The 22,253-nt window shown below is 36.1% G+C and overlaps 1 protein-coding gene across 2 annotated transcripts in view; it reads right to left on the reverse strand.

Annotated features, from left to right (window-relative positions):
• Positions 1-3,948: 3,948 nt before the first annotated feature.
• Positions 3,949-22,253, reverse strand: part of LOC138704641 (uncharacterized) — an 83,319-nt gene continuing 65,014 nt past the window's right edge. For both annotated transcript variants that reach the window (XM_069832729.1, XM_069832728.1), the window contains exons 11-14: positions 19,720-19,988; positions 16,551-16,683; positions 14,548-14,883; positions 3,949-12,033 (exon numbers count right to left, since the gene is read on the reverse strand). In XM_069832729.1, coding sequence (XP_069688830.1) covers positions 11,557-12,033; positions 14,548-14,883; positions 16,551-16,683; positions 19,720-19,988 — 1,215 coding nt within the window. In that variant the 3' untranslated portion in view covers positions 3,949-11,556. The remainder of the gene's footprint in view (positions 12,034-14,547; positions 14,884-16,550; positions 16,684-19,719; positions 19,989-22,253) is intronic.

Raw genomic sequence — 22,253 nt, forward strand, 5'->3', positions numbered from 1 at the left:
ATTATCTACAAGACACCAATATAACAGCATTTATTATGCAAGGACAGTGATAATGACGAAACTGATGACAGTGACAAGGAGCTTCTAGCCATTCCACTAGGATAAATACATGATGTCGTGAGTCACTGAATATAGATACTAGTATTATTTACCTACTTTGTTAGATTACATTCACGGCTTTTGTACTTACGAAGTTAAAAAAAAGTAACCAAATCTATCTGAAATGCACTTTCATTGAGGTGACAGCTAGTAAATTATTAATACCACATTGCTTCAGCATTGGTTGATGTCCATATTGCTTTATGCTGTTTGTACACGATCAAATTTCGTCAAATTCAATGCTTCACAAGACTTTTCAAGATATGCCAATACTCTAAAAGCTTTGTCAAATCATTTACAACACTTTAAAAGTCTTTGTCTTGATAGTAAATAACATGTTCTAATCAACCGAAGATTTGGTAATTATTTGAAGGAATTGACCAATGAGATTCGAAAATATTATGGTGCCAATAACCACAAAAAACATGGCGTCCTGGCTGTGAGAAGATGTTTGTGAGTTAAATGAATTAAACCCTTGCCTGTATGTGGAATATTACAACAAAATGAAGAAAAATAATGCATATGAGGAAATTGCGAGGCAGATACTCGAGTTAAATACCAATATATGAATTTTTTATGAAGATTCTAACCTCTAACCTACAGTAAGTGAATACTGATCATAAATATTTTGTTTTAAAACAATATGCAATTGTAATATGCTTCATTTTAGGGCACAGTGCAGTTAAGTTAATATTGTTTTGTATAGTCCAGTTATTCTCCGAAAGATTTACATATTTATATTGGTAGATAAGCCTACATTGACTACAATGACCTTGAAGCACATGTTTTAAAATCTTGTCAAATTTTTAACCATATGAAACAGCGTCTGACAAATGTTTTTCAATACTGATAAAATTTCTAAAAGTTTTTTTGTAAAGTACTGAACTGGAAGAAAATTTTGATAGTGTACAAGCAGTTTTAGACATGATATGCCATACAAAAAGGCAATGTTTTACAATATAAACTAATGAAAGCTGAAGGGAACAGTTCTGAAGATAATCGCTGTGAAAAAATGATAAAGAAAAATTCTCAGTTTATTATTTTGGTTGTATTGTTGAAGATTAATTATCCTTCTAATAAAACTGATAAAATCTCGTATAAACAATTAAATAAACACTGCTTGAAGATACACAGGAATGTAATATTAATATTTTATGCTGCCTTTGTTCATCTAGTGCTGATATATGACTCAGAAATGAATACTCTCACTAAAATACACTCAGGGACAAAAAAACCGGACACTTTAATATTTGCTGGTATTATGCAAAACATTATCTTCTCATACAATATTATGGTAGCCATCTGTTGTTATGGAGACGTGTATACATTGTTGATTGTTTTTTGTTTTATAAACAAGCCATTACAACCAAATATTCCAATTTTGCTTTCGGAGTCTCAGCTATAACAATTTTGTCTCAACCATTTTGAGCTTCATTATCGTTATCATTCGTTATTTCTTTATTTTTACATTTTCTGAGTTTAAGTGGGGTTGTAACATTTGTCTTAAAACAAGATGCGACCTAAAGATGTGGCTCGAGCTGTAGCCCTTTACGATGATGGACGCAGTGTACGTTACATTGCAAATGTTATGTATATGGCTAGAAGCACAATCCATGATGCCATAAAACGGTATAGAGAGACCCTAGAATATACCAGAAGACCATGTTCGGGTCATCCAAGAGCTACAAATCCAAATGAAGACAGGTATATGGTGTTGAGAGTTCTTAGGGAGCGCAACCTGCCAGCTACTAGTGTAGCCCAGCAATTTGTTAACATGCATGGACGCTCAATTTCGGCCAAAACAGTTAGAAGGAGGTTAAAGCAAGTGGACTGATATCAAGTAGACCTGCAACTGGTCCCAGACTTCTCAGGATGCATCGAGTTGAACGACTGCGTTTTGCAAATGATCACAGGGATTGGAGAAATGGACAGTGGAGCTGTGTTCTGTTCACCGATGAGTCCCGTTTCAATCTGTGCTCACCTGATGGACGTGAAAGAGTTTGCAGTAGGAGGGGAGAACGATTTTCACAGTGTTGCATTTCCGAAAATGTGCCGTATGGAGGTGGTGGAGTGATGGTTTGGGCAGGAGTGTGTACGGATGCTTGTACAGAGTTGGTTTTTGTTGAAAATGGAAGACTAACAGCTGACAGGTATATAAATGAATGTTTGGCTGATCATGTTGTGCCATTTGGCCAATTTGTAGGCGATAATTTTGTTTTAATGCATTATAATGCACGGCCGCATACTGCCCATGCGGTCGGAGATTATCTCCAAGAAGTGGGAATCCATGTTCTTCCATGGCCAGCAAGGAGTCCAGACATGAACCCAACTGAACACGTGTTGACAGGTATATAAATGAATGTTTGGCTGATCATGTTGTGCCATTTGGCCAATTTGTAGGCGATAATTTTGTTTTAATGCATTATAATGCACGGCCGCATATTGCCCATGCGGTCAGAGATTATCTCCAAGAAGTGGGAATCCATGTTCTTCCATGGCCAGCAAGGAGTCCAGACATGAACCCAACTGAACACGTGTGGGACATGCTGGGACGGCGTATTAAAAATAGACGACCGAGACCAGAATCGTTACAAGAGTTGAGGCGAGCACTTAGCGAAGAATGGGAACTTATTCCTCAAGAAGACATTGCTAACCAAATTGAGAGCATGCCAAGACGTATGGATGCAGTTATTCAAGCCAGAGGGAGTAATACCCGTTACTAAAAAGATTTTTTAATGGTTAAGGCACCATAAAATGAAAAAACAGTTAGACCAAACGATGCCATAGTTATACGCCCTTTGTAATTTTTTGTAAATTTTCTCATCACAGATTTTTTTTTTCAAATGTTGTCGTATAAGATGCTAAATGAAACATTATTTTGTTTAAATGGGTTTTGTTTCATTTTGAAATAATTGGCAACAAAATACAAGCAAATATAGAAGTGTCCGGTTTTTTTTGACCCTGAGTGTATATCTACAATAAATACATACAGCATAAATGAAATTACTTCAACTCATGCTGGTTACATTTTGCCTGGCTATTAAAGGAGAGAAGAAATAGGAAATGACATGTTAGGCAACTTGAGAATACAGATTGGTGACACGAGCATCTACTGAGAATCAAGCCACAATGTGTCTGATATAAAATATGTAATTAATGGAACATTATGGTTCAAATTTTTGAGGATTACAGTTTTAAATTAATCTAAAACTCTTGAAGTTAGTAAAGTGGACTTTTGCTGTAAGTACATACCGTATTTTATCAAATACCCTGGGCATTTTTTTATCAGAAATATATGAATACAAGTAAAAAATATGGGTACGTGGTTTATTCGAAATTAAGTTGGCAACACTGCCTGATTTTCCTCCTGTGCAACTCCTAAGGTGGTAGGAGGATGCCAATATATTCCCACGTGAATATTTCAATTGTTAATATTGTTAAATAGTGGTTGGATTAGCTGTACATGTGTCAGAATCAAGTTCAACTGTGATAAGTGTATAGTTTGTGCGTCTTATATTTTCAATTCTGTAAATGAGTAACACTAAAGATCTGAGATTGCGATCCTTTACTTGCAGTGAAAAACTTAAAATTATTGAAGATGCAGAGGGACATGAAAGTCGTACTACAGCCCTTATTTGATGTAAGTGCAAGTTGCACCAGAGACTGGAGGATTCTATTCCAGGATAAAATTCACTGTTCACTGAATTGAAGCAATTGTTTGTAATTGTTTTTAATTTGTCGTGAATACATTTGCTGAAAGTTTAATTTGAGTTTCTTTTATTTATTTATTTTATATATATATATATATATATATATATATATATATATATATATATATATATATATATATTGTTTTTGTCTTTCTAAAGGTGCGTGGCATATTCGAGGGTGTGAGGTATTCGAGAAAATACGGTATTTCTGATTTATAACTTAATTTCACACAAATACTCTAAACTAGAGGGAAAACTGAAAAGAAACTCCTCTCGACAAGATTCTCTTATGAGGAGAGAAAATTTTAGACAACTTCTTTTAGTAGTAAATAAAATATTTTGCGTCCAGTTCCATCCTGCAGTAAAGTTTCACATCAAGTTATGACACACCATGGGCAAAATATGAAAGAAGTTCTCAGCACTTTCAAATACGCATGTTTGTGTTAGAAACGAAAAATAATTGCATGAAAATTCATCTGTCATAAAACAGAAATAATAAAACTTGAATTAGCTCAAGAAAAAGTAAAGTTCTGAAAGATATGGCCTTTATATTACCATTTCAGACAGTTATATAAATAAATGAATAATATTTAAGATATTTATTCTCAAGGTAACTACCACTTCGATTTGTGTCATTCATGTAGACTACATTTACCAAGTTAAAATGTGTTAAAACTTACATTTAACATCAAAACTATAGTAAATGACCATACATTGAAAAAGAAAGGATTTTGTCTGATCAGTAAGACAGTGTTGCCTTCTACACACAGATGCACTAGATATTCATTCAGTAGCATTTAAAATAGGTGAATTCTCTTACAAGTAAAAATAAACTCATTATATTCTCTTTCACAGAAACAAATAAAACAGAATAAAACATACATGATTTTATATCTGCATTAATAATCATCTGCATTCTTTTGTTCATCATACAAACATGGGCTGTTGTATTATTTCTGCAAAGTATATTGATACATTACAAATTAAGAAAAGGAAATAGCGTCTCTACAAAGTCTATGGTAGCATTATCAACAACTTCGTTGTTTAATGTAAGTTATAGCAGTTTCGAAATCATATAGTTATTTCAATGTTTTAAGGTAGTTCATCAAATAGTATCTTAAAATAAATATATGTACTTCTCTCTGATAATCAACTGCTAGATATGAAGATCCTACCAAATCATTTACTCCATACAACTTCAGTAGTAAACTGTATTTCAATATACAGGTGACAAGGGATATAGCTGCATTTATTTTAGATATGATTTGTTAAGCTGTTCTTCTATTACAACACAAATTTTGAAATACAGTAAAACCTCGTTAATCCGGATACCAATAAGCTGGACTTAGCTTAATCCGGACAGGGGGAGAAAAAAAAAACCAAAGATGATGAGTTTGGAAAAATGAAATGACCTTGTTTTAAGACTTTTATACATTAGAATTATGGAATTACAATATTACACCCATAGTATTAAAAATAAAGAAAATCCATCAAGTTTGTAATAAAGAAATTAAACTGTACAAAAAAATATTATTATTGATTATACAAAGTTTTTTAAAGTATAATTAAGAGGCAAAAGAATGTACTTAGGCCTATGCTCTTTAGATACACCATAATAAACGTGTTTTGTTGCTATAAACGGGGTTTTAATGTACTTTCTATGGTTCTTTTAGGTTATTTCAGTTAATCCGGACTTTTGTTAAACTGATCAACTTATCCCACCAATTAGTCCAGATTAACGAGGTTTTACTGTACCACCCAATCTAGAACAGTTAATAATCCAAATGAAATCGCAATGAATAATTCATGGAAAAGCTTGATGTTGTTATGAATGTGAGAAATTTGTATTTATTCTAGAATATAATAGAAAAATCTGTTCTGGACAAATCACTTTACATGTCCTGAACTTAAGAAGTTAATCAAGCATATAATGAATTAAAATGCAATGTATTGCTCATTTCATCAGAAGCAAATCACATCACAGATCCGAAGGATTCTCAGGAGCAAAACCTCCCTACATTTACATCTCATGTTAATGTCACTATTATTTATATTAAAACATAAATGAAATTACGATCAAGAGACAGGGGAACGAAATGATAGAGAGATAACCTCCAATTCCTAATAGCTGAACTGGTCAGAAAGATTAAGCCATGTTAACGATGATGATTATGGAAAAGGTGACGGTGGACATAACAGTGTTGGATGTTAATGTTAGGTTTTATTTAACGACTCTCGCAACTGCAGAGGTTATATCAGCATCGCTGGATGTGCCGGAATTTCGTCCAGCAGGAGTTCTTTTACATGCCAGTAAATCTACTGACATGAGCCTGTCGCATTTAAGCACACTTAAATGCCATCGACCTGGGCCGGGATCGAACCCCCAACCTTGGGCATAGAAGGCCAGCGCTATACCAACGCCAACCAGGTCGACAACAGTGGTGGAAATTGTGGTTGTGACAACCATGGTAACAATGGAAAACATAACAGCAGTGAGATTGGTAATGTGCAGAACCCGGATGTTTTGCAAAATGCAGTTTATTGCTGGGTTGGCATATGTCAAAGTTACCTAGACTTAAGCGCATTTCGAGATATTTAGAAGTAGTAGGACCAATTGATATTTTGCCTATTTTTGTCCTTTTAAATTAGTCTGATCTGTCTGGGAAGACATAAAATAAAATTACTATAAAATTTATAATGGGGGTGCTGTAGAATTCATTTCAGTTCCAATGTGATACTGAAGCACGAGAGTTTTGTATCATCATTGTTACTGCATAAGAAACAAAAGAAGTTACTAAGCAACTACCGAATAAACAAAATGCTGTTTACTGCACAACAAGCGAAATGTGTCTTTCATGTCAGTGGGCGAGTGAATACTCATAATGCAATCATATGAGGATGTGAAAATCCACGTCTTATATGTACTGGAACGGGCTAGTCCTAAAATTAATGTTTGGTGCGCGGTAAGCCGCTATAATCTGTATGGGTCGTTTATCTTCACGGAGGAAACAGTTCGGTCAGGACCATACCTGGACATGTTGAAAAACTTTTTCGAACCACAACTGCAACAGGAAAACAACCTGGGTATCGTGTTCCAACAGGACGGTGCACCACCTCACTGGACAACAGACGGCCATGATTATCTGGATGACACATTTCGTAACAACCGATGTGGTCGAGGAGGGCCAATTATGTGGCCTCCAAATTCCCCAGACCTGACACCACACGATTTCTTTCTCTGGGGTTTCGTGAAGAATGATGTGTATGCACAGCGACTCAGAGATATTCATGATTTCAGAGCAAAGATTTTCTCAGCTTTTGAGAAAGTTACCCCTGAGATGTTAGACCACACATGGGAGGAATTAGCCTCAACATATGAACTGTGTCGTGTTCGCAATGGTGGGGACGTTGAGGTCTAATCTGGACAAAACTATCATTCTTCTAGAATGTATGTACACATTATTTAACAATAAACAGCAACAGTTCTCATTTTATCACGTTTTTATTTCATGTCTTCCAAACAGATCACCCTGTATATTGAAAGTTTATTTATTTGCAGTTTTATTATTTTAACAACAAACATTTTAATCTCCTTCAATCCACCGTTTTCATGTACAAGTTCAATGTTGATATCTCACAATTGTAACGTTTTATAGACATTAATGTACGAATGGAATTACTGATATGCTTAAAACCACTTCCCACCCACCCAAATGCCAGTAACAAATAGTGTAGATCTGTATTGCCTCTCAATGCTAGCTTACAGAAAAAATAAATCCGCCAGATAATAAAAGTCATATTATGATTCTGGTAGACAGAAAGAAGTCTGTCTTGCTTCAAACATGCTCCAGTTACATCAGTTTATGTAGAATGATATTTTTCTGTGATGAAAATAGCTGTTCTAACCAACAGAAGGCACATTACCCCATGACGAGGTGTGTTGTATATCATTATACAAATTACCTTACAAAATATATAATGCTTCTTTCTAAATTTACAATGCCTTTTCATGTTTTAATTGCCTTTCTGCTTGCCTATTTCGCCTTTTTTTTTTTTTAAATATAAATTCCTTTTCATGTTTTTAATTACCTATTTTGCCTGCCTATTTTAAATATTATAATGTCTAAACACCTGGCCTATAGTGATGAGTATGACTATACCACTGATGGTGATGGTTGTGGTGGGCATGATGGTGAAGATAACAATAACAAAAGAAATAAAAAAAGAGGTGGAAGGGAGATAGAAACTGAAGACAACAAAAGGGAATTATGACCTTTCAAATTAAGAGTTATAATGAACGCTTTCACTTCCCTTGTATCCCGTATATTTTTCAGTAATTATTTACAAAGACTATGCCTTACTTATGTTTGTTTTAATTTCATCATTACGTGGTCCAGTGCTCAAGTAATTCCTCCTGAACCTTTATTTCATTACAGTGAAACCTGCCTTTGCAGTCACTTTATTTAAACGGCTACCTGGCCAAAAGGCCAATTTTCTCTGGAACCAATTGGATTTTCCATAAGTTCAATAGAAATTCTCTCTTTATTTAGTGGCCACCTCATGCGCCGGCCAGCGGCCGGGTCTATTTGGATTGGAACCTGACTATAACAGTCACTGTCCAACAAAAAATCTTTTCACGGATACTGTCTGACCTATTTTTTCAATGGTTAGAGGACAGGAAGCAATAGCTAAGTGTACAACAGTACACCCTCCATATCTTAGGGTTAGTTGGTTACTGTTTTATGACTCTTCTGTCACTTTCCACTCCGACCCTGCATAGCTATAAATTCTTCCTCGTTTTCTAAGGACTGAAACACGGACTTTTTCTATCGAAAATGTCACAGTATGTTTTAGATAGTTAACCATTCGATTTTTTTTGTTCTCTTTCTGTCTTTCTCTATCCGTGAAAATGGTGTTTCTTCCCCCAGATACGACATCACACCTCCAGTAATTTAAGCTGAGGTACCGCAAGCGAGTTTTGAAAAGGTTAGTTGCAAAAATGGAAGAGGTTGACATTAATATGCATGATTGTTGTACGCGCACAGTCCTAATAAGTCAGTGAAATTCAGTACTTTCATGCTGATTCATAAAAGAACCGCAACCTTAATCAAGCAGCCACCTGATAAAATGGCCATTTTACAAGGTAACTTCAGATGGCTGCTTTAGACAGGTTTCACTGTAGTTACCCGAGTTATTTCTCCTGGACCTCTCATGGTAGTAACCCATAGTCTTTGAAAATATTAACCTATTTTTGCATCATAGTACTGGCATATTTCAGCAGCTAGTAACATGATATCCCTCATGTTCTCTGTTTCCGAGGCCATACTACTTCTGCAGTCATGTTACCAGATACTGTACTATCTGTACAGTCATAATTCTCATAATGTTAACCAAACAAAACCTTGTACCTCTTGCACTGTCAGTTCTGTGCTAAGTCTGCACTATTATTCTGCATATGTGATATCAAAATAAACATTAAGTTCTACTCTTCTGGAGTGTACGGTATGTTTCTCTGTGCACATATTTCTTCTACATGCAAGACTTAATTTGCACGTGTATGTACAACACTTTGAGGATATTCTGAATAAAGTCAGATTCCCCATATCTCGGTTGCAAAGCAATAAAAATGAGTTCGCAACAATGTATTTATGAGTCAAAATATTTTATAATCTTTACAAATAGTATAAGAATACACTATCGAAGGGAGGATATTTATAATACTGCATGTGGATGTCGATGAAAACCATATGCATTCATGTAAGTTAAAGAGACAGACAATTTTCAATAAAACAAGGCAGTTAAAAACAGATCTAAGAGAATAGTTCAACCTGCAATATCAAATGGAATCAAGGATTGGGACCCAAATGAAGTCTGATACAAATTTGCATTTAAAGATACAAAGGATGGATCAAATACACCGTGCGTCTAAAAAATGTTAACACTTACTTATATGGGTAGTGATTCAGTTTATGTTTATGTGATTACACACAGGATCTTGGTGGGCAACATGTTTTCATTTCTTCGAAATAGGGAAAGTCATAGGATTTCCATGGTTGCAATGAATCTGTTTCCATCTCTATTACAAAAATGTCTACAAGATTCAACTTGGAGCAAAGATGAAAGATTGCAACATGGACGGAGGCGTTTCATCCTCCACTACAGTTCGCTAAAGATATGAAGTCTACTCAAACAGTGATCCACCACCTAGAGTAAACATTTACAGCATTTATGACAAGTTTGTCAAAACCGATTCAGTGGTTGACTATGTACAGGCCAATCCCTTGAAAATATAGTTACTTTCTTATGTAGTTGGTTTCTCCATGTCAACTATATTGAAAATCTTGGATGGTGCTTCACCGCACTTTGCTCGGGATGTCAGAACATATCTTAGCAAAACATTTCAACAAAGCTGGATTGGTAGAGGACCAATACAATGGCCAACACGTTCACCAGATCTCACTCTCTGCGATTTTTGGCTGTAGGGTATGCTGAAAGACGGTGTATATGCAACCGTAATGTTGATGATTTGCAAGAGAGAATAACGGATATAACTGCAACAAGTTCTCCATACCACATGGGAAAGGTTCCTTACATGTGTTCAACACAACAGTGAATAAGTGGAGAAATTTTGAAGTTAGTGTGTGAATCACTAGCTATACAAGTGTTAACATTTTTTTAGAGACACACTGTAATTTTAAGCCCACAATGCTTCTATAGCTGAAAGTATAGGAATTGCTGCCATAAACTTGAACAAAGAAAACAACGGAGTTCCCAAACAAGTAACCATGGCAATATCAACACATTGTGTAACACGTGAACAGCTAGATGTTGCGATGGCGTTAGGGTGAAGATGGACAATAAAATGATACACCAACAAAAGCAATTTAAATGTCTTGCACACAATCTCACAAGCAAGAGAATTTGATTTGAAAAGAGAGCCAATTCAACGGCAAATTTTTTACCACACACTTGTAAACAATGTTACAAAACTTGATACAAGCCACTCATTTCTTCAGTCAAAGCTTTCTACATACATTCACTAGTAATTCTTCGTCATCTCTACTTTTTTCAGTTCAGTTTCACTTCAAAAAAGTATTCTTTTTTATAGTACAAATAGACAAAGTTACATACCGAGTCCGATACTGTACATACAGTCCTGACTTAAATCTGACTTCATCAATGAGAAACGACACTCCTCCATTACTAATATTTTTCATTTTTAAAATAAATGTACGATGAAATGAAAACTGTCACAGGAAAACTACTGCTAAATTGCAGTGTCAACCAACTAAGTAATGTAATTTGATCAAAACACTCACAGATCTTCCAGTTGCAAAATTTATAGTAAAAGTTTTGAAATTGTAATAAGCCTTTTATGTTAAAAAAATGAAAACCAACACTACTACTACTACTACCACTACAATAATAGTGCAACTGACCTTTTTCTACGTCACTAAATGTAGAAAGAGGGAGGGGTTTTGCTCACAAATTTGTACTTACAATTATATTATTATTTTTTTTTTTTTCACTATATACTTCTTATATCCTACACACTTCTTCAAGAAGCAATGTTTGTACAAAACACAAAACTGTTTGGTTCTTTGAAGTATCCTCTCTTTTCTTTTAACAATTTACAAATAACAGTAATTGAATTCCCACATCCATCCCATGTTTCATTGGTGAATGCGTCTTCAGAAGCGTGACTGTTAATAGATCACATAACCAACCAAGGTTATGTGTGCGTGACTTAAGGGGCTGGTTCTGATATTGTCTGACGCCATGTAGCATGGAATGGAATTTTCAATATTTTAACTTTGGTCTTTGGAAGAGAGGAAGTCAGAAGCCTTTGCAATTTGGGAAGTGGAAGAATTTCCACTTGAGGGGCTGCGGCAGAAGCTTTTGCATCGTCATCGCCTTCATCATCATTGACGTTTCTATCCTCATTCTTGGCACTTTCGTCTGAATTTTCCTGGTCGTTCAGTTTGTCTGTGTCATCATCCTTCATCTGCGCTGGCTGATGAATTGGTTTCAGTATAGGAATACTGTCACTGCTTGATGATTTCTTCCCAGATTTGGTAGAAGTCTTATCCTTTTGACCCTCGCACTGATCGACAAAAAGCTCAGTAACTTTCAGTAGCTCATGAGTCACACCCCAAACAAAGTGAGTCAATGAGTTGCTGAGATGATTCACACCGTTCAGAACCATGTGGTTTGTTGTTGCTGACTGAAAATTGAGTACAAACCAGTGATTAGTATTAAATAACAAACAAATACAGTGAAACCTCTCATTTATGGACATCGAAGGGACGTAACAGTCTGTCCGCATCTGGGTGGTGTCCTTTATTGGGAGGGAGGCTCCTACAATCTAACAGTAAATTTATAATATGCAATATGTATCCTTTCACGCTTTAAATGAAATGTATTGCTGTAGTTTAATTCTAAATACAGTCTATTGTGTTGTTGTTGTTTTCTAATGCCAGGCGTTTGACAATAAAGTCATCTGACCTCTTGCACTCCAATATTTTTCAAAGATATTATCATGACCAGCCACTGAAGCACAGATTTTGAGGTGTTCCGAATCCATTTCTTGGTTTGAGTTGCACAATGGACAGTTAGGGGACTGATATATTCCAATTCTATGCAGGTGTTTGGCCAAATAATCATGGCCTGTTACCAATCTAAATGCAGCTACAGACGATTTTCGTGGTAAATCGGGAATTAACTGTGGATTTTGATGCAGAGAGTTCCATTTTTTCCTTGGGATTGTGTTATCACAGTCTATTGTACTACAGTAAATTCTTTGCAACTTTGAACTACAGTAGATAAGACCGAAAAAGGAAAATACAGTACTGTGCCATGCAGTTTTATTCTAGGTCTGTAGGTTATGCACTTTTCAACTTAACCTGTACGTTCAGGTGCCATGTCTCTCGAAACAGAACAACTGATTAAAGTGAAGAGAATAATTCTACTAACCCTACCATGTGTCGAATACAATTTCGCAATCACGAAAACCTTGGACCCATCAGACAGGTTTAGTTTTATGACTTTGTTTATCCACCAGCTTCCAGCAGCTAACAAGGGGTAGCCGGATGGGCTAGTGGTAGCCTACGAGACCCTTATTGTCTTATTTTATGTTAAGGAATTTCTGTACAGTTCTCAAAACTAAATTTTTCCATTTTTGTAACACATTAGGTTTTGAAATCCAAGTTCTGTCCACAGTCAGGAAGTAAAGCAAACTTTAGGACTGTGAAACAGCTGTCCGTGTCCGTGTCTGAGAGTGTCTGTAAACTAGAGGTAAATTTATCATTATTTCTATATTATTTTAGTTGGGACATAAAAATCTGTCCGTATATGAGGAGTGTCCGCATCTTGGGGGTGTCCGTAAGGAGAGGTTTCACTGTACACATAAAACTACTGCACCACAATTTGGACAAATCAAGTTTTAAGACGAGATCAGAAGTCCTATATTACCAATGTCAATTTAATCATTTTTAAATCCTTCATGTTACATAGTATTATAGATATCAATAGGGGCAGATGTTGATGACCTAAAAAACTACTTGAAATGATCATTAAAATGCCCTTAAACTAATGGAAAAATAACAAAATTAAAAGAAAATGACATTTAAATATTATTCACCATACTCGCACCACAACTTCTTAAAAATTAGTCACCTTGTTTCAATGACTGCCCTGCAAATCTCGGAGAGAGGAGGCAACTTCCTGGAATTTGGCTAAGATGAAGGAAAAGAACGTGCAACAAAATGAGGGTTTTAAAGGAAAACTATAGATTTTAATGAGGGTTAACAATGTGTTTCAATTAGGGATGGTCCATGTCAGTGCCTTCATTCTCTCTCCTCCTTCCGCACTTCCAGATCTTCCAGATGAGGGAGTGTGAATGACAAAACAAATTGTGGGTGCAGCGTGCATTCTTGCAATCTTTGTGCTAAAAATACTGTCTACTACAATAGACATCCCTTCCGAACCACATCCTGTCCAGGACAAGGTGAAAGTTTCCTCCCTTCCAAAATATAGATTCTAAAGACACCCTCGTACCAACAAAGGAATAGTAGCATTCGAAGTCCTCACTTAAACTAAGCTGTTGTCAAGCATTTTATATTACTTCCGTTGTGTGAAGTGAAGCCTTCAGTGGAATGAGAGATGGACTTTAGAGTCTGTTCCAAACTATAAAACTCAAACTCACTTATTCAGTAGGTAATTACTACTGATATTTGCTTAGAAAAATGATTTAACAGACCTATCAGTAAAGAAGAAAGTAAAATGTATTCCAAATGATTTAATAAGTTCTTCAAAGCATTAAAAAAAAAAAAAAATGCAGAAAAAAATGACCTATTAGTTCAAAAACATAAAAAAATGCAATATAAGAATTTTTTTTTTTTCGTTGATATTAACATAGAAAGGATTTCTATATCAATATGCAGCATCCTAATGTGAAAAATAAGAAACCATAAAAGTTACAATCAGAAATCAGATTTTTACGCACTTAAAGCTAAGAATGCCACCGAGTATACTAGAGTGGATGTGGTATATGCCAGGAGTGTTTTCTAGGTCTGATTCACAAGTATCCGAATTCTAACTGCAGGTAAATAAGTCACATGGACGCAAGATGAATCTACATGATGACATGTAAATTATGATTAAGACCATTAATGGTATCAAAAGAAAATAACGACAATACACTATCACACTTCATATTAGCAAAACAAGGAATACAGACCTGTGTGACGTATGTGGGAATGATAAGGAGTCTACGAATATTGGTGCATTGTGCTAAGGCCTTATCAAACCCAGGCTTCACATCGAAGTTGACCAACTCCAAGTGCGTCAATTTGGGGAGGCTAGCAATCCCAGCCAGGATGCTGAATGTGGGGCAGTCCTTCCCTTGTCCCTTTTCCAGACGGAGTCTCTCCAACTTCTTCAGTCGTGAGAGTGAGTCTGGTCCGAACTCTGGGGGAAAGTCACAGCATTCGCCGAGTTCAAGTGACTCCAGATTCTTCAGTGTGCCAAGGATGTTGGTTTCCATTTTGCCCAGCTCCTTAAAGGTCGTCAACGACTGCAAATAATTCAGAATAACATCTGATTACAAGTAATAACGAAAGCTATATGGGGAAAAAAAAAAAAAAAAAAAAAAGCATTATAGAAGGATGTAGCATTTCGCCAATTTGATATTATGTATATTGACGACGCTCTAAGACAGTGGAAGAGTCCAGTAGGTAATGGAATTTTATTAAAAGAAAAGAAAAAAAAAACAATACAAACCTCCAAATTATTTCATATGGGGATGATATGCAAATGATTCAGAAAAATGAGAATGAACTCCAAAAAGTAATATACACTCTGCAGCTAGCACTGAAACATTATGACTTAGAACAGCGTTTCTCAAACTATGGTCCACGGACCACCTGTGGTCTTCGAGGTCTGCCCTTGTGGTCCTTCAAAAAAGGCAGTAGAAAAAATAAAATTCAAACGAATTGCATATCACTCTATAGCTGAAAATCTCAGAGTTTTGAAATGACACATGGCAATCGCCTTTCACTTTTTCTCTCAGTACCGGTACTGACATTTTATGAAATTTATTACCCTACCCATCTACTGACTTCCCACTCTACTCTCAACAACAAAAGAGGGATTTAAAGCACTAGGAACCTGGTGTTTCTCGCCATCTTTTCTCTGCACATCTGGCGTCTCCCTGTAACCCGGCCAGGGACTACCAAATTCATAACAAAGAACCGAACCCTTTCCTGTATTTATGACTTTCTTAATACTTTTGCCGACACCCAGTCTGCACATTGAAATGGTTACATACTGTACGTCATACATCAATAATACAACTCTGAGGTCACAATTTGAAACTTATTTTCCAAGTAAATATGACGAATTTTCATGGGTTCATGATCACTTTCATTGCGATATTGAAACTAACAAACTTTCACTCAGTGAAAGAGAACAGTTAATCGAACTCTCAAATGAGACCAGACTTAAAATGAAATTCCAAGCGAAAGTATGGTTAATTTCTGGACCACATCACAAGTGAAAAGAGAATATAGTGAACTGTACAATGATGCTTTAGAAATTTTAATTCAGTTTGCTTCTACGTATCTGTGTGAGAAAGGGTTTTCATTACTAACTCTAATAAAAATAAAGCAGGCTACCAAAATCGACTCGATGTATGTGACGATCTCTGACTTAAGCTTACCAGCATACAGCCAAGTATAGAACAACTGTGCAAGAATCGGCAGGATCATCCATCTCATTAATGTGAGTACCAACATTTATTTATTTATTTCTTTTTTAGTTAATAAGTTAAAGATTATCCAAACTTTAATAGCCTTGAATTATTAAAGAAACAAAAATGACTTTTCTTCTATTAACTTTAGCTTAATTAGTTAATACTAATATAAAATAATTTAATTTAATTAATTTTAATTAATTAATTCTATTTTAAAATATAAGTAGCCTATATGCTACAAAAATGATAAATTTGCTTTCAAAGGGAACAAGAGTAAGGCAGTCCGCAGAACTGTTCTGACTTAAAAAAGTGGTCCTCACTTCAAAAAAGTTTGAGAAACGCTGACTTAGAAAAATCATTGTTGGTTGCCTAGGCCTAAATCTGGCACTGGTGATGGCGCAACATCCATCCTACATTTTCTACAAGTTGGATCATCGTATGTATAGGTGCTTATTCAGATGGCGTATCCGCTTAATAATCTCTGTACTCACCAGATGTTTGAGACTAGACAGTTGCTTTAGGGCTGCCAGCGTGGTGCTGAGATGAATGCCTGACAGGCTCTTGAGTCGCAGTTCTTGTAGATATCTTTGATTGCCCACTGCCTGCAGGTTAATAACTGAACATCTGAAAATATATAAAATGCAGGTGGCATCACCAGGGCCCTGTTGCATGATTTTACTAATGTTATCAGAATAAATTTACAAATTACAAGTAGTAATAATTTCTGTTGCAGAACACCCATCAGTTTACTAATATTTTTATTTTATTTTATTGGGTTATTTTACGACGCTGTATCAACATCTCGGTTATTTAGCGTCTGAATGAAATGAAGGTGATAATGCCAGTGAAATGAGTCTGGGGTCCAAGCACCGAAAGTTACCCAGCATTTGTAATTACCCAGCCCCGGAACAATTTTTCCCTTGAAATTATTCAAATCTGCTTTACAGGAAGTTTCACCTGAAAGACTAGATTTGCATAATATATACGTCACTGTGTACGTTAACAGAAAACCACAATTCCAAGTCACACAGAGTTTGTGTGCACTCGATGTGGGTCTCTGGCATTTCGTCAGCCCACGCTAGTTGTGTGGATATAAAGGGAAAAGTTGAGATGGTGACGGATGGAGTTCCCGGGTAGCTCAGTTGGGACAGCGCTGGTATGTTCAACCAGAGGTCCCGGGATCGATACCTGGCCCCGGAACAATTTTTCCCTTGAAATTATTCTTACCCAGCATTTGCTCGTATTGGGTTGAGGGACAACCCCGGAAAAAACCTCAACCAGGTAACTTGCCCCAACTGGGATTCGAACCCGGGCCACCTGGTTTCGCGGCCAGATGCGCTGACTGTTACTCCACAGGTGTGGACTGTTTACAAATATTATTAGTGATTTTCGCTAGGAAAAAATTACAAATTACGAGTTTGTCAGGAAACCAGACATGTCACAGCCTTTTGAACTATAACTGTATATACCAATGCCATGATAACCACAATGGCAACTATAATAAGCTCGATGGCAGTGAGTGTAAATGCCACGTAAATTAAAAAAATAAACAGTTGCGTCTAAATCTTTTGGAATGGAGATTTTTTTTCAGCATTTTTCCTCATGTTAATGCCTTTTTAAAAAGAGAACAACAAATGTCTTGGGAGGATATTCAAAACTGCATGCCCTTAATCTATAAAACCCACGAATAATCGATCATATTATATCATCCTATTAAAATTGCATTTGATCTTCCTGCTACTAGAGAAAAAATACGAGGAATTCAAGTTCGATAGTCCCTTCCCTATAAAAACACATTGACGGCTGTATATCCTGTTTTTCTCGTACGGTACTTAGTATACTAATGATTAAAGAGGCAATATTCACCATCAAACACTGGTACAGCCGAGGGAGCGCATCAGTAATGCAGTAATGACCAATGACAGGACAACGCTACACAATGTGTGGAACGAACTGGACTACCGTCTGGACGTATGTCGTGTCACCTGAACATTTGTAGAGTGTGGGAATAAATGTGTTGCATGTACAGTTCTTTTGATGTATCACTCATTGTTGTACGAGTAATACTTGGAAAATATAGCAGTTAGAAAACGAATGATTCTTTTGTAGTAGCCCTGTACAAGTTTACGGTATTATTTATCGTAAATGAAATTAAATTAAATTCTGAGGTAAGAAAATAGTGAATTATATTAAATTATAGTAGATTATAGGTCTACAAAATAAATATAAAAATAATTTTGACATTGTCAAGGTATGCTTGCCTTTTTAATATTGTTATCCGACAAAATGAAAACTTAGTTATCCTTCCCCTATATGTATTTGGTAAGATTATTTCCACTGTATCTAACTTTAGCTATTTTGGTGTGCATGCGCCGATCCGCTTCCACCTCCTACTTGAATGATCGAGGGGAGGGGGATCGGCATAGTGGAACGGAGGTTGGAACAAGAAAAGTCAGTTGGGGACTGGCCGTGAGACGGATGATTAAGAAACCAGAATCAGCTCAGTTGGAGGGATCAATCAATCTAAATTTTGGTACTGAAATGTGATAAGTATACACCGGGGACCTGAGTTTGTGGTTGTGAGATGGGATATGAATGGGTCAGTAGATTCTTCTAAAGATATGTTAAAGGAAATTGTTGCTGAATGAAATAGTTTAGTCAGTTGTTTGTTTTTCCTGAAGGTTTGTTGTTATTCTATATTAAGAGAGATTAAAGTGTAGGGAGATGTTCTTGTGACTTATTCTTGGAAGTTTCTTGTTAATGCCCTTTTTAAGAGAGTGATCATGATTAGAGAAAATATTCTTGTTATTGAGTGTTGAAGGTTTTTCCTGCTAATTTATAAAGAGATAATTATAATAAAGTGAAGTATTGTAATGTTTGGAATTTACTTTCCTTTTCTGATTTCATTCTGGGTTTTCTTTTTTTTCCTCCTAAGTTTTTTGACTTAAATACTGGTGTGGTGAGGCATTGTAACAACACGCACGGAAAACCAACAAGTGGGAGAACATAATCAACTGTAGCATATGACATAATAAAGCCCTACAACATGTTATGCCACATGGAATGCTCCTGCCATCTAAAGGGGTAAAAGTTCGCATAAGATATCCCTATTGGAACAATAAACTTCCTGTCACCTAGGAGGCAGCCTTCATAAGACTTCTTTATCTAAAGAATCCAATACTAGATAATTACATAATGATTTAATTTACTATTATTGACTACAAACAAACTAATCTCACTAATATAATCTGTAATAATGGGTGCACGCAAACTAGCAGAAAAAAATTAGCAAACACTAATAACAAATAATATCAGTATCAATTATGCAACAAGAGCTTGTAAAATTCACTAATAATATTAGTACTTTCACTAGTAATTTGTAACTTTTCTTCTTAGCATTATGCAACAGAAATACTTTACAAATTACAAATCACAAGTAAATTTACTAATATTATTGGTTTGCACATTATTACGCAACAGGACTCAGACCTTTAAAAATCGACATGTAAGTCAAACACGAATGAAGAATAAATTAATCAGTTAACATCACTATTACTATTATCACCATAAGTCATTCCCATTTCATTACTGTCCTCACATTTGCCATTACCATGGATGTCATCACGATTATCATCATTATCATCCTCGTCAGTTGCTTACTTGATTGCCAGTGCATTGAGTACTCTGAGCTGCAGGCAAGACTCGGCCACCCTCTCTACCACGCGCGCTGGACAGCGACACAGGTCTAAACGGGAGAGGCTTGTGGCACGGCCAATGGCATTGCAGAAAGCATCCCACATGGCATGTGTGTCCTCACTCGGGACCAGCATCTTGCGCAGATCCAGGTGCTGTGTCTCGTGCCTACGCAGACTCTTCACCAGACCTTCCCAGTCTCCGACTTGAGAATTCTTCATCCTCACAGTCCGCCACTACAGAAAAAGAGACATTCTTGCTTCAGATAATAGCTTACATAATAATCTCACTTTACACTGGAAAATTTGGTAATTTCGTCGTCGTTGTCTTCCTAACAAGTATTAGGCCGAGTGGCCATTTACGGTCTCAAACTAGAATTTTCAGTCCATCTTTTCTTCGGATGGCCTAGAGATCTTTTGCCATATGGATAGCAATGAAACAGTGCTTTTGGAATTCTGCATTGATCCATTCGTTTGAGATGACCCTTAATTTGGTAATTTCAACACTAGTATTAAAGATTCCAGCTGCAATTATCAGTGTCTCCAGGAAGTTCATCATGACATTTCCATATCTCCAAATGTAGAGATTTTTTTATAAAGAAAACTAAAACAGGTGAAGTGAAATCTAAGTATAACGTACATAAAAAATAATATATATTTTGAAAAGTACGTTATAACGAAAAGAGGAAGTTTTATCCAAAAGAAGTTGTTTTGATTCTAATTAGATAATAAAGAGTTATTTCACAACATAACAAACTCAAGAAACCCTGTAAGCCTATACAAAAGTATAGCACAGAGAAATTGAGGGCTTTGCCGGAAGAAGGGCATATACGTCAATATGGCGAATTGAGATACATGCAATCTAAGATTTTAAAACGCACCTGAATTAAATGTTATACATGCACGCAGCCCTGTCCTGCAGGTATGTACAGTACAATCAAAACAAAATTTCGCTACTATAATAATTCACTACATTTTAAACCGTTTTCCCGAAGAAGGCCGTATAGGTTTATCCGCCTTTCTTCCGGCAAAGCCCTCAATTATTTGGGACACAAAAAAGTTACTGTCTACAACAAATAATATACACATGGTACACAGTACAATCAACAAACTCTGATGTTCTTAACTTCAATTTGGTTTGTTTTCTAATAATTTATCTTCTACAAACTGTGCAAGAAGTTCACTCAATGAACTGAAAATCAATCATTATTGTTAGAAATAATGCAGGGCAAAGAAGAAGATGCTGTATTTTATATATAATATTAAGTTTCCAGCCATCATGTTCGAAATAAAACAAAAAAAGAAGTACATGGTACATGAACTCTGCAGCCAACAATAGATGAAATAAAGTTGCAGATAAATAAATAAATAAATAAATAAGTAAATAAATAACTAAATAAATAAGTAAATATATCACAAATAACGATAACATAAAAATGACATACAGCAGCGTGCAAATTAATCCAAACACGACATATTTTTACATTTTCTGTCATTGTTGGCCTCACAGCTGCTCATACTGCTTCAATTGACATCTGTAGTACGTGTAATTCCATTGTTGAAGGTCTGTCGTTATTATTTTTTTTATAATATGTGACATTTTGCCTGTCGTTTTGTACTTATAAGCATTTCAGTTGTGTTGAAGACTTAATACTGCAATCCTGTGTACATTCTGTCGTCTTCACAAATGGCTACAACTCCACGAAAACGGTCTAAAATTATAACATTAGCAGAGCATTCTTCTATGACACAAAGGCAAATTTCTGCAGAATGTCACATCGGTTTGGCTACTGTTAATTCGATCATAAAGCGATACAGGGAGACTGGATCCATTACACCCCAGAAAAAAGGAAACTGTGGCCGGAAAAGGAAGACTTCACCTGCAGATGATCGTTTAATTGTCAGGAAAAGTAAATTAAATCCTAGACTAACTGCTGTCGACTTAACCCATGAGTTAATGGCTACCGCTGGGGCGAATATTCACGTCACAACAGTGCGGCGTAGGCTTTTGGAAGCAGGACGAAGGGCTCGTAAGCCTATTAAGAAGCAACTGCTAATCCCTGTTATGTGCAAAAAACGCTTAATGTGGGCAAAATTACATCAACATTGGACAGTGAATGACTGGAAGAATGTACTTTTTTCCGACGAGTCTCATTTCGAGGTCCATGGCCACCGTGTTTCTTACGTACGGAAAGGATCCGAAAAAGTAACTGCAGCTCATCTCCAACAAGCACCCAAATACCCCCCTAAAGTAATGTTTTGGGTTGTTTTACACATGAAGGGCCTGGAGCATTAATACCTATCAAGGGAATGATGAAACCAGAATCGTACCCCAGCTGCAAAAATCATTTTCGGATGGCAGAGGTGTGTTCCAACAAGACCTGGCACCATGCCATACGTCTCGAAAAACTACAGAATTCTTCAACAAGAAGAATATTCAGGTACTCCCCTGGCCAGGCAACTCAACCGACATCAACCCCATTGAGAACTTGTGGTCAATTT

The sequence above is a fragment of the Periplaneta americana genome, chromosome 8 (genome assembly GCF_040183065.1).
Source record: "Periplaneta americana isolate PAMFEO1 chromosome 8, P.americana_PAMFEO1_priV1, whole genome shotgun sequence".
Classification (NCBI taxonomy): domain Eukaryota; kingdom Metazoa; phylum Arthropoda; class Insecta; order Blattodea; family Blattidae; genus Periplaneta; species Periplaneta americana.